Source organism: Dermacentor andersoni, chromosome 2, assembly GCF_023375885.2.
Source record: "Dermacentor andersoni chromosome 2, qqDerAnde1_hic_scaffold, whole genome shotgun sequence".
Lineage (NCBI taxonomy): Eukaryota > Metazoa > Arthropoda > Arachnida > Ixodida > Ixodidae > Dermacentor > Dermacentor andersoni.
The window spans coordinates 233472259-233485712 of record NC_092815.1 but is presented as its reverse complement, the minus strand read 5'-3'; the positions used below and the strand labels follow the sequence as shown (position 1 = coordinate 233485712).

Genomic DNA, 13454 nt, shown 5'->3' with positions numbered 1-13454 from the left:
GTCACGGAGCTTCGCAGTGGATGGTACGTCGAGCCTAGCTTCTTGGCTCCCGGCGATGACAACTCGACTCAGCCGCCTCCGACACCTGCTGCCACTTCGACGACCTACATCACTCTCCCTGCTCCTCGTGATCCTGGCATATTCTCGGGCAAAGATGGGGAAGACGTCGAGGACTGGATCAGCCTGTACGAACACGTCAGCCGCAATAACCGGTGGGACCCTACTATCATGCTCGCCAACGTAGTCTTTTACCTCGTGGGCACACCTCGAGTTTGGTTTCGGACGCACGAAGAGGAGCTCACCAGTTGGGATTCGCTCAAGCAAAAGCTCCGAGACTTGTTCGGCAACCCCTACGGTCACAAACTTGCCGCGCAGAAGGCGCTTTCCGGCCGTGTGCAGACGTCAACAGAGCCCTATGTCACGTACATTCAGGACGTCTTGGCTCTGTGCCGCAAAGTTGATGCACACATGACTGAGTCAGACAAGGTATCCCACATCCTCAAAGGCATTGCCGATGACGCCTTCAACTTGCTCGTATTCAACAACGTCGCGACGGTGGATGCTGTTATAAAAGAGTGCCGCTGCCTGGAACTCGCTAAAAGCCGACGTATCGACCAACAGTTTGCCCGTCTGCCCAACACCCCAGCGACATCTTCCTGTGCCGACGCTCCTCGTCCCAACAACACTGGCGATATTACCGAGATCGTCCAGCGTGAGATTGAGGCCGCCTATCCGGCTGCTTTCGACTCCAGCCCCACCAACGCACCTGCAGTCACGGTTTCCCCGATCCAGGCAGTTGTCCGCCAGGAGTTCGAAAACATGGGCCTTCACACCATCTGCTCGGCCCATCGCCCTGATACCCATCCGGCTTCTTCGATTCCGCCCCGTCCCGCATCTTCTTACCCACCACGTTTCCGCAACCCAGCTGAATGGCGCACTACTGACGACAAGCCCATTTGTTTTCACTGCCGTCGCATCGGGCACGTTTCTCGGCACTATCGAAGTCGCTGGACTTCCCCAACCCGGTCTGCTTATACTGCCTACTCTCGCCCCTCAGGTGGCCCTTCTCGTCCCTATGCCGCACGCTCCGATAATGCCGCCACTGACTATCCTGCGCCGAACCGCCCCTATTCTCGTTCACCTTCACCCCAACGACGACAATCTCGCTCTCCCCAGCTCCGTCGCTCCTATTCGCCGACTCCCTTCGGACACCGCTCCCACCCGGAAAACTAGACGATGCAACACCTCGAGGTGACGCTGCATTGCTCCCTACGCCGCCAAATCCTCTACTGACGTTGCCCACTCATCTGAACCTTCTTGACGTGCAAGCCGACGGTGTTCCTGTATCTGCTCTTATAGGCACTGGGGCGCATTTGTCGGTAATGAGCGCGGACTTTCGTACCCGCCTGAAAAAAATAATCACGCTCGCCACGACGCATGTTGTCCGTGTCGCCGATGGCGGAACAGCCCCCATAATTGGTATGTGTGCCGCCCGTGTCTCCTTCGCCAATCGCTCCAGAATTGTCCTATTCACAGTAATCGCCCACTGTCCCCACGACATCATCCTCGGCTTAGACTTCCTCTCCGCACATTCTGCTCTCATTGATGGTTCCGCCAGTACTCTCCGCCTTGGCCTGCCTGTTCTGGATCCCGCTGAACCACACCCCAGTCGCCTCAGTTCCGTCGACTTCGTTCGCTTGCCACCTACGGCACGGACTTACGTTGACCTAGTGTCATCCCCACCAGTGCCCGACGGTCACTATATCGCGGCTCCTATGCAAGACGTCCTCCTTTCACACGGGATCACGGTACCTCATACCGTTTTATCTATTACGGCGAATTGCGTCTGCCTGCCAGTGGTCAATTTTGGCTTGACGACACAAGTGCTGCCACGCGGGATGTCTCTGGCCCAGCTTTGGTCATTCGAGGATCACTCAATAGCATCTATTGAGGTAGACGACGATTCAGCCGATCCTCCTCTACCATCTCAGTCGACAACTTGTACCATCGCCGACTTACAGAAAATGATTGCGCCCGACATGCCGTCCGAGCATGCTCGTGAGCTCTACTGCGTTCTGCTTTCCTACAACGATATTTTTGACTTTAACTATCGTCCTTTGGCCCAAACTACAACTGTTAAACATCGCATTAATACCGGCGATACCCCTCCTATTCATCGCCGTCCGTATCGAGTGTCACCGGCTCAGCGTCAAGTTATTCACGCAGAAGTTCGAAAGATGCTTGCCAAGAACATCATAGAACCGTCATGTAGTCCATGGGCGTCACCTGTTGTACTGGTAAAAAAGAAGGATGGCTCATGGCGTTTTTGCGTGGATTATCGGCACCTTAACAGGGTTACCAAAAAGGGTGTGTATCCCCTACCTCGGATCGATGACGCCCTTGACTGCCTCCGTGGTGCTCGCTACTTCTCCTCTATTGACCTCCGCTCCGGCTACTGGCAGATTGCCGTGGACGATCTCGACCGCGAGAAGACTGCTTTTGTAACTCCGGACGGTCTTTATCAATTCAAAGTGATGCCGTTCGGTCTATGTAACGCTCCTGCCAATTTTGAACGCATGGACTCCCTTCTTCACGGTTTGAAATGGTCCACATGCCTGTGCTACTTGGACGACGTCATAGTATTCTCCCCAACGTTCGCTACGCACCTCGAGCGCCTTTCGGCAGTCCTGGACGTTTTTCGTCGCGCCGGTCTGCAACTGCACGCATCGAAGTGCCAATTCGGCCGTCGCCAGATTACCGTCCTTGGGCATCTCGTTGACGCGAACGGAGTGCAACCGGACCCAGGCAAGATCCATGCTGTTACGCACTTCCCTGTTCCGAAGTGTGTCAAGGATGTGCGCAGCTTCATCGGCCTTTGTTCCTACTTCCGCCGTTTCGTGAAAAATTTCGCGGCCATAGCACGACCACTAACCGAGCTTTTCAAAAAAGACACCCCTTTCCAGTGGGGAGATAACGAGGCCTCTGCATTCTCGCATCTAATCGACGTTCTCACAACGCGTCCCGTTCTGGCCCATTTCGATCCTTTTGCGCCTACCGAAGTCCGTACTGATGCCAGCGGTCACGGAATTGGCGCAGTACTGGCACAACGCCAGCGCGGCAACGACCGTGTTATCGCTTACGCCAGCAGGCTCCTCTCACCCGCGGAGCGCAACTATTCCATCAATGAGCGTGAGCGTCTGGCCCTAGTTTGGGCGGTTGCGAAGTTCCGCCCATACTTATATGGCCGACCCTTTCCGTTGTCACAGACCATCACGCGCTTTGCTGGTTATGCTCACTGAAAGACCCTACAGGAAGACTTGGTCGCTGGGCATTACGCCTCCAAGAATATTCATATACTGTCACCTACAAGTCTGGCCGACTACACAAGGACGCTGACTGCCTGTCTCGTTACCCGGTAGACGAGCCTGACGACGCTGACAGTAGTACCGCCAACAGCATTTTCTCTGTTTCTGCCTTTGCTAACATCGCCGATGAGCAGTACCGAGACCTACCGCTGCGAGCACTCATCGAGCGTCTGCACTCTACACCAACCGACGCGTCCGTTCGCCGCTATGTCCTCCAGGGCGGCATTCTGTACCGAAGGAACTTCCTCCCTGACGGATCTGATCTTCTTCTTGTCGTGCCAAAACATCTACGACAGACTGTGCTCTTTGAGATGCATGACGCACCTACTGCAGGACATCTTGGCGTAACCCGCACGTACGACCGCGTCCGCCGCCGCTTCTATTGGCCTGGTCTCGCTCGCTCCGTCCGATGCTATGTTGCTGCCTGTGATACCTGCCAGCGTCGGAAAACACCTCAGGTGCTACCTGCCGGTCATCTCCAGCCGATCACTGCCCCTGTGGAACCGTTCTTTCGTGTTGGATTAGACCTCCTCGGTCCCTTTCGCGCGTCATCCTCTGGGAACAAATGGGTAGCCGTCGCAACTGATTACGCCACCCGATACGCTACCATGCGGGCTCTCCCTACCAGTTGCGCCACTGACGTCGCGGACTTTCTCTTACGTGACATTATCTTACTTCATGGCGCCCCGCGACAGCTGCTCACTTACCGTGGTCGTAACTTCCTCTCGAAAGTTATCGCCGACATTGTACGTTCCTGCTCCACTCAACACAAGCTGACTACCTCATACCATCCTCAAACCAATGGCCTGAGAGAGCGGTTAAACCGTACTCTTACCGATATGCTGTCCAAGTAAGTTTCCAAGGACCACCACGACTGGAACATTGCCCTTCCTTACGTCTCATTTGCTTATAATTCTTCCCGGCACGACACCGCCGGATTTTCTCCCTTTTATCTACTCTACGGTCGCGAACCGACCTTGCCCCTTGACACGGCGCTTCCTCCTGCTTCGATCTCAACAAGCGAGTATGCGCGCGACGCCATTGCCCTCGCCGACCATGCACGCCAGCTTGCCCGTGCTCGACTGACGGACTCGGAAACCACTCAGCAGCGTCAGTGCAACGCCCGCCACCGTGACGTACAGTTTTCGCCTGGTACGCTCGTGCTCCTGTGGTCGCCCTCTCGTCACGTCGGACTTTCACAAAAGCTCCTTTCGCGATACTCCGGGCCCTACCGCGTGATGCGCCAGGTGACGCCTGTGACGTACGAAATTGCTCCTGTGAGCTCAACCTCGTCATCTACTCTGGCATCTAGTGATGTCGTGCACGTCAGTAGGCTCAAGGCCTACTACACTGCTTCCGAGTCCGGCCTTTAGTCGCTCCGGGACGGCGCTTTTGCCCCCGGGGTTAGTGCTACGGAATAGTATTACCTAAGACGAAGAGGCGAGCAGGAAGAAGACGACGACGACGATTGGAGGCTAGCGCGGGCTGTTGCCTCTTGGCCAAGTGCGGCGTATTACGTTGTAAATATACTTGTATATAGCTTTTCATCTGCGTCTTCTTAGGTAACAATATTAAATGCTCGTTTGAAGTAATAGTTCTGCGGAAACTCGCAAGGTAATAAGGCAATTAATAAAGGGAAAATCAGACATCCATCCGTTCGTAGCAATTACTACAAAGGAAACGCATACGGGTTTCTCGAAAGAAAAGCGTCACAATTGAAGAAAAATTCGTCCTGGTCCGGGACTCGAACCCGGGACTACCGCCTTTTCGGGGCAGCCGCTCTACCGTCTGAGAAGGGCAGCGGATTGGGTGAGTTGGTGTTCCATGGTAACAATAAAATTCAAACAGCGCTAGACGACAGGACCAGAAAGAGGACGAGACAAACACGGCGCTATCAGCGCCGTGTTTGTCTCCTCCTCTTTCTGGTCCTGTCGTCTAGCGCTGTTTGAATTTATTATTCTACTGTCTGAGATAACCAGGCGGCTAGCAGACGGCAGGGCGAATTCGAATTTGTCAACAACTCGAAGCAAAGGCAAGAGTTTGACGTAATAGCTTTGCGGAAGCATGGAGAGAAGTAATTAATAAAGTTCTGCAACTGCGAGGCTTTTCCTTCGAGGAGCCCGTATGGGTTTCCTTTCTTTGTAGCAATTGCTACGAGCGGGTCGATGTCTGATTTTTTCTTTAATAAATATTCGTTTACGCCTTATAAATACTCGTCGGCACTGCTTGCGGTTTTTATGTAGCGCATGTATGGGTTGCATCTTAGAACGAGAGGATGGGATTTCGCTGCTGGCTTCCAGCGGTCTCGGGTTGGAATCGAGTACATGCGCGATGTGCTTGTACGACGACATACACTGTTTGGTCTGTACCGCGCACGTTCCGCGCAGCGGCTGTGTTTTGATAGGGGAAATCAGCGAGACAAACGCGTACACAGGAGAACATGTGGACAGGACGAGCGCTGGACTTACAAGTGAAGATGCCCAGTGCCTGTTTTGACCCCTTCTTTTGTGTACGCGTATTTATCTTTCGTAGATTTTCTGTTCAGTTATTTACACCACTAGCCCAGCAAGAAAGTCTGTTGTAAAAGCTGGGCTTGAGTTCAACACAAGAGCATGAGCCGTTTTACAAGAATATTGCGGAGTGCTACCTACGGCTTTGGGTACCCCACATCACTAAGAATGCTAAACGAGCGAATTGCGAAGGAAAAGCCTGATCACTGCTTTCAAGATTGCAATACGTAAAATTTAATGAATGTACAGCCTGAGTTACTAACTTATCTTGTATAGTGAACCATTATGCATTATAAACGTTCGGGTGTCAATTAGAAATCTTTTCAGCTGTTCCTGCGGCTTTGTAGCATTTCTGACCGATGTTTCAGTTGTATCTCTTACCGTAAGTTCTAAACGGGATGGATGAATGCGATCAATTCTTGACATCAATTAGGCAAACCCTATCAAGTTGTTCAGGATGCTAAACACATAACCTGCGCCGCCTTGCGTAAACCAGCTTGGTAATGTGTACTAAAATAGAGAGTAATTACCGTATCTGCACGTAAATAACGCGAGGGGGACTTTCGGTCTCTCAGGAAAAAAAAAAAGAAATTTTCAAATTCAAAAATTACGATACTAACAGAAATTACTACTATAAAAACAGATAACGCAAAAAACAAATGCCCGCAGCGTTTTATTCATCGTCACTTCGAACTGGAGCCGCAAAATAAAGTGAAAGAGCGAGTGCTGACGTATTTATCCCTGTCGGCGAGAACGGCGTCATGGTCCATAACATGCCCCAACCTTACTGGGCAAACATCACTAACATCACTTCAGAAATGCGCGCGACACAATCGAACACGGCTGAGCCTTGCCCTGATTTCGCGGTGATGCAACACGCGACTTCGCACAGCAGCGCATGTATGGTACCTTTCACGTCAATTAGTAGTAAACAGGAATGTTCATTGCGCACACACACCACACAAACTTAGTTTGTATGGAGAGACCGTTTGTGAGTTAACCAAGTGAGCAAGTGCTATTGGCGAAGCGTCCAACCGACAGCATTCCTCAAGGCCTGCGGCAATAAATCGACGCAGGAATATTTCTTTATTGGCAGCAGCGACAGTCAAGTGCGGTCCCATATACTCTCTAAAGGGGTCCCCTTGTTATTTTTCACCGCGGCACTGTAAACAGCGCGGCCGCCTGTGCTGGAGCCGCGTTCCCCTGCATCTATATGAGGAATGTGTACGCCGCTGGCTTCACTCGCTCTCGGAGGCAGCGGCTGGGATTGTCACTCCAGAAGTTTAATATAACGTCCTTGAACAGGAGACACAAAAAATACATTTGAGCGACAAAGATATATTTCTTGCGCATTTCAAGTTGACGCATAAAAAAAAAAGCTCTCTCCCATATTAACAAAAGAGGTCTTACTTTTATGGTCAGTTCAGGGCCGACAGGCCCTGAACTGACCATAAAAATCGCCAAATAAATAACAGTAAAATAACATAAAACGACCAGAATTTCCACGCCGTAAAATTTGGCTCAACCGTCTTCCCGTAAATAATACCGTAATGGCTGTTACACCAATTTATTGCGTGTCCCCTGGGCCTTGCTAGAAATCTGAATTGAATGCTGGGGTTTCACGTGCCAGAACCACGATTTGATTATGAGGCCCGCCGTAGCGCGGGACACCGGTTTAATTTCGACCACCGGGGGGATCTTGAACGTGCTCCCAGTGCAAGTGACATGGTCGTCTTTCGCATTTTGCCGCCATCGAAATGCGGCTGCCGCAGCCGGGATTCGATTTCGCGACGTCGTGCTTAACAGAGCAACACCATAGCCGCCAAGCGGCGGGCGTTGCTAGAAATCTCTCGAGCAAAAAAAAAAAAAAAACAAAAAAACAAAAAAAGAAACCAGGTATCCCGGCGCAATTTTGTAAGCGACACTCGAGGCGCTCACGATCTCGCCGTCGACGATGTCGTAGAAGCGCTCGACGAGGTAGATGGCCGTGGTGCGTCCCGAGCCCGCGGTGCCGACGATGGCGACCCGTTGGCCGGGCTCCACCGAGAAGGTGACGCGGTCCAGCACCTTGACATCTGGCTCGCCCGCGTACGAGAAGCTCACCTCGTTCAACGTCAGGAAGCCGCGCACCGTGTCCTGCGGGAACCAGTCACGCCTGCTGCAACGGGGCTCGTCATCGAAGCAATTTGCCTTCTCTACACCACGCTTGTATGCGAGTTATCACTTCGTGGAGTTATAAAGTAAAACTAGCGTTGAGAGAGCGGGCCAGTATGGAGAGCCTGGGAACAACTTTGGCCGTGGGAGGCGAGCGTTCCGCCCCCGGTCACATGTTTCCGCCACGGGCGGTGTATAACTGAACCATCGACCGTGTGGCTGAACGCAAGGGAAAACGACGTGGGTCTTTTTCAAGTCACTGCAACTTAGAACCTCTTTAATTTTTCGTATGTACAGTTCACTTTAGCTAGAAAATTTTTTTTTTCTAATTTAGACGCGCGAATAAACCTCCGGACCTCACTGTACGGCGACCCTCACTGGGCGCTATAACGTAAAACTATTCCAAACTTTTGTATTCCAATTCTGCAATCAGCCCACCGCGATTGGTCAAAAACTTTTTGGACCACCCCCACTTCACCTGTCTGTCACGCGACGTCACGAAAACCGCGTAGCTTCCGATCTGATATGACGTGTACACACTGATTATGCATAATTTGACCGAACAAAACAAAAACAGTTATTTCTGATTCGACGCCGTTTTGCCATTAGCCCTCGGCTATTGGTCAAAAGTTTTCGGGCTGCGCCCACTTCACCTGCCTCTCACGCGACGTCAATAAACCACAAAAACTTACCGCTTCAAAGTGACGCGTACGCGTTAAAGATGCATTATTATGCCGAACAAAACTGAATTTTCTTCTGAATATAGCCGCCGGCTGCCCCATTCCGAAAGTAATAAAAGATGGCTGCCGCCGATCGTTCCAGCACTGGGTACTTGCCCCTGCCGGAGAGCATGGGCTTATTTGCATGTAATTAAACTTTTTGTGTGGCGGTGTGACGTTTTTGAGAACTTTCGGCCCGTTTACGACCTCGTTCTGCCAACTCTTCTATGCTGAGGATCAGTTTTAGCGTCATTAAGCTTCCGTTGCATGCCGCCGCGATTGTCGGCGAGCCACTGCAAGCTAAGTAAGAGGAAGCGAACCAATCGCAGATGCCGGCACCATTCTCTTCATCCGGTTGTCGATAATCAGTGCTGTGGCTCGGCCCCATCGAATCCCTCTCCACTTAAGCATGCTCCTCGCGTCTTGTGAGCCAATTAGATAAGACAAGCCGCTCAGTGCAGGCAATGTTATTCGTTTTTCAAGCAAACAAAAGTGAGCTCCTATGAACGAGGGGAGAATTTAATTGGTTTGTTCAGACAACCCTGCGGGTGACCGCCCGAAGCTTGCGTCGGCGGTTACGCAAATTTGACGTCAGCAGATTGGAATAAAAACATATTGGAATAGTTTCACGTTATACGGCCCCACATGGCGTCAATTTAGGTGAACGCTGTATGCTCCATCACAAGTGAGGACTTGGGCTAAGAAGAGCAATTAAAAAACGTTGTTAGTCACACCTACATGTGTAGTGGTCAACACATTCTCCGGTTAATCAGTTGCGAAGTGACAACGACACAAAATAAGCATACCGAGCACAACGACACTACTCCTAACGCTCTTAACCTTAATTTGGTGTCTTATTGGGACACTAAGTACCTTATTTTACATAGGCGTGATAGCCCCGCACTCCCATAGAAACTGTAGTGGCGTGCAAATAATAGCAGTGACTAAGATACAGTGATCATTATTTTGATTGGTTTCTGCAGTTTCTCATTTGTTTTGCTCCCTCAGCCGTAAGTGTGCCGCCGAAATCTCTGCGCCCGCAAGACTTTTGCGAAATTCGAACACGCGAGTACTTTGACGCGATCCTCAGCTGCGATAATAACAAATACCTCCTAACTGCGTGCTGAACAAGGAGTGCGCAGAAATAGATCAGCACATTGGAAACTCGCAGATGTGCCTTTTTTAGCTGCCAAGTATGTACGCCCACTAGTCATGCGAAGTGAGCCGCGACAGGGAACAGAGTTGCAAGCGCTCTTCGTTTGCAGTTTGCGGTTTGCAAGTCACTAAAGTACGGAGAGGGCTGAGGAAGTACTCCCTCCAAATTATCTGCGTCTTTCGAGTTCTTCCTCCTTCATGATATCGTAGGCACTTTTTGTTTAGGCACGAAGCGCAGAACATGCGCCATGCAAATATACGTGAATGACACGACAGCGTAGCTGCTTCTCATAGGCAAAATGTCTTGCGAATCGATTAAAATAAAAAAGATAACAAAATAATGGGGTTTTGCTTGCCAAAGCCACGGTCTGATTATGAGGCACGCCGTAGTAGGGGACTCTGGAATAATTTGGACAACTTGGGGTTCTTTAACGTGCAGCTAGATCTAAGTACATGGTTGTTCTCGCATTTCGCCCCCATCAAAATGCGGCTGCCGTGGCCCGGATTCGATCCCTCGACCTCGTGGTTAGCAGCCCAACACCATAGCCACTAAGCAAGCAGGGCGGGTTCGTGCTTGCCTTACGAATCGACAGCTTGCGCTTCGTTGCCAAACGTTGCTAAAGAAACATCTACCACAGCACTGCCAAGAGTTCTATGGGTTCGTTGCAGTTTTGAAAAAGACATTCCCACGATTCTCGGAAGCGGCCTTCATGTGCAACCCTGCCATAGTCGGCAGACAGGATAAGAGCTTGTGTTGAAATCACTTCACGAGCACAGCTCAGTGGGTGCTCGTGAGATTCCAAATGTTGCTACAGCGAGCTTAGTGCGCACACTGACCATGGTGATACCGCTCCTGTCCGAGAAGTCAAGGGTGGGCACACGATCGATGAGCCGGAATAACTTCTGGGCGGCGAGCTTGGCCTTGTGATAGTCGGGCGAGTAGGCCACAGCCTGGCCCACGATGGCCGTGCCCAGAATCACGCCTTCCACCACCCTGCCGGAGGAGAACGGACGCTGCCATGAGAACTGCTGCGCCCAGCAAAGTTGGACCGTGCATAGTCAATACGAGGGGAGCAGCGCACGGCGCGAGATGCAACGTGTAACGATTGCGTGCTCTGCTGCCTCTCGTGTGCAGCCCTCTGTTATTCGTCATGGACTTGCATACCGACTGCGTGTGCGGGCGAGTGTCAGCATTAGGTGTCAAGTACACTATCATGTACACTAATTTCGGAATGCTAATCACAGCCGTTGCACGAAAAATATCATTATAGAAATAGTATTAACATTTGTGTTAGGTATTGTGACACAAGGAGTAAGAAAAGAGGGAATTCTATTTGCGGGTTATACATACAAGGAAACTATGCAAGGAGACTTGTATAGGAGACTATACAAGGGGACTATGAAAGCATCAACAGTCAACTTGATGCGTTCCGAACCTGGTTTCTAACCGATTTTCATGATCGCGCTCCTGAAACTAATTGGCTACTGTTAAAAAACAAAATGCACGCTCTAATTGAAAAATGTATACCTACCATCACCGTAACTGAGCGCCATGAATCACCTTGGTTCAATTCCGTGCTAAAACGCATGAATAACAAAAAGAAACTACTTTTCTGAACCGCCAAAGAAACAATAACCCTACCACGTGGCAAAATTATTACGAAGCAGAAAGATCCTATAACCTACAAGTATACAAAACTAAAGACTCATTTTTTTCTTCTACTCTACCCGACATGATTCGTACAAACCCACGTCAATTCTGGAAGTGTATCAATCCTAACCGCACCACAAGTATAACACTGTGTGGCTATGATAATAATCCAATCGAAGATCATGACGCTCCGGAAGTTTTGAATTTATTATTCAGCTCAGTTTTCACTCATGAACCGGGTAACAAATTACCCGATTTCCCTTCCTTTAACTTTTCACCTATGCCGGACTTCAGCTTCGAACCTGATGGTATTGTCAAAATAATCGACTCTTTGAAATTAACTGCCTCAGCTGGTGTTGACAGAAATAATACTAAAGTGTTAAAAAATACGAAACATGCAACTAGCACCATATTGCCTCATATCTTTCAGCAATCCCTTTCATCAGCCGTTATACCCCATGACTGGAAAATAGGCAAGGTCATCCCAGTTCCCCAAAAAGGGCCTTCATCTTCTTGCCATAATTATCGACCAATATCTATCACGTGTATCACTTCTAAACTAATGGAACATATATTTTTCTCTCAAATTATAAAATTTCTAGTGTCTGTCAACTTCTTCCACCCTAACAAGCATGGCTTTTTAAAAGGTTTATCTTGCGAAACACAGTTAGCCCTCTTCATTAACGACCTTAGCTCTAACATTGACCTTAACATTCCTATTGACGCCCTCTTCCTCGATCTTGAGAAAGCTTTTGACAAAGCTCCTCACAAACGACTATTCCTAAAACTTTCTCGTTTCAATCTTAACGAACATGTTTTTAATTGGATATGCAGCTTTCTCACTAATCGGCAGCAGTTTGTCTTTGCTAAAAAATGTTCATCTTCTTATTCCTCTGTTATATCTGGGCTACTGCAGGGCACCGTCTTGGGCCCCCTTCTTTTTCTCATATATATTAATGATTTGCCTGCTAACATATGTTCTAACATTCGCATATTTGCTGATGATTGCGTCATCTACCGGCTTATTACTAACACCGATGACATTTTGTTTCTTCAATCTGACATTCAGAACGTACTAACCTGGTGCAATTCATGGCTAATGTCCTTAAACGTGAAAAAAAAAACATCTCTGCTATCATTCCACCGACGTCACTCACAACCATCTTCAAGATATCTAATCGGGAATGCAGAAATCGCTTCAGTATCTACTTACAAGTATTTAGGCATCCATTTGACACCTGATATAAATTGGTCTTTATATATCACAGGTTACTAACGAGACAAATCGCGTCCTTGGTTACTTTCGACGACCTCTGCGACTAACACCCCCATCAGTAAAATACCTTGCTCACTTCACACTTATCCGTCCCAAATTAGAATATGCATGCGCGCTCTGGGACCCTCTTCAAAATAACCTTTCCACTACTCTCGAATCTGTGCACAATCGTTCAGCTCGTTTCATTTACTCAGCCTATTCCTATCATGTAAGTGTAACTGAACTAAAAGGTAATGCTCATCTTACAACTTTAGCGAACCACCGAAAAATTTCCAGACTGTGTCTGTTTCATAAATTCTTTTATCATCCATCTCTGAACTCCATCATAAGCCCCGCACATCACGTTTCCAATCGCACAATCCACGGGAAGGCCGTCTACCCTCCCCCTGCCCGCACTTTTGCGCATTTGTCATCATTTTTCGTCCATACAGCAAGGGACTGGAATGACCTGCCAAACGCCATCGTCATTCAGATCGTCCATAGAGGCAATGTACTGCTGAAATTCCACCCCCTCATGTAATACCCCTTCAATGGGGATTTTGAGGTACTAATAAATAGATAAATAAATATAGAAGACAATGACAGAGCAGACAAGTCCCTGACATCGTCGTCTTCTTCAGCCCC

General features: G+C 49.5%; 1 protein-coding gene across 1 annotated transcript in view; it reads right to left on the bottom strand.

The window, feature by feature from the left end:
- LOC126539807 (ATP-dependent translocase ABCB1-like) overlaps positions 1-13454 on the bottom strand; it is a 139699-nt gene that overhangs the window by 36378 nt on the left and 89867 nt on the right. Inside the window, exons 4-5 of the mRNA XM_055075740.1 lie at positions 10741-10897; positions 7814-8011 (exon numbers count right to left, since the gene is read on the bottom strand). Of these exons, the coding sequence (XP_054931715.1) occupies positions 7814-8011; positions 10741-10897 (355 nt within the window). The remainder of the gene's footprint in view (positions 1-7813; positions 8012-10740; positions 10898-13454) is intronic.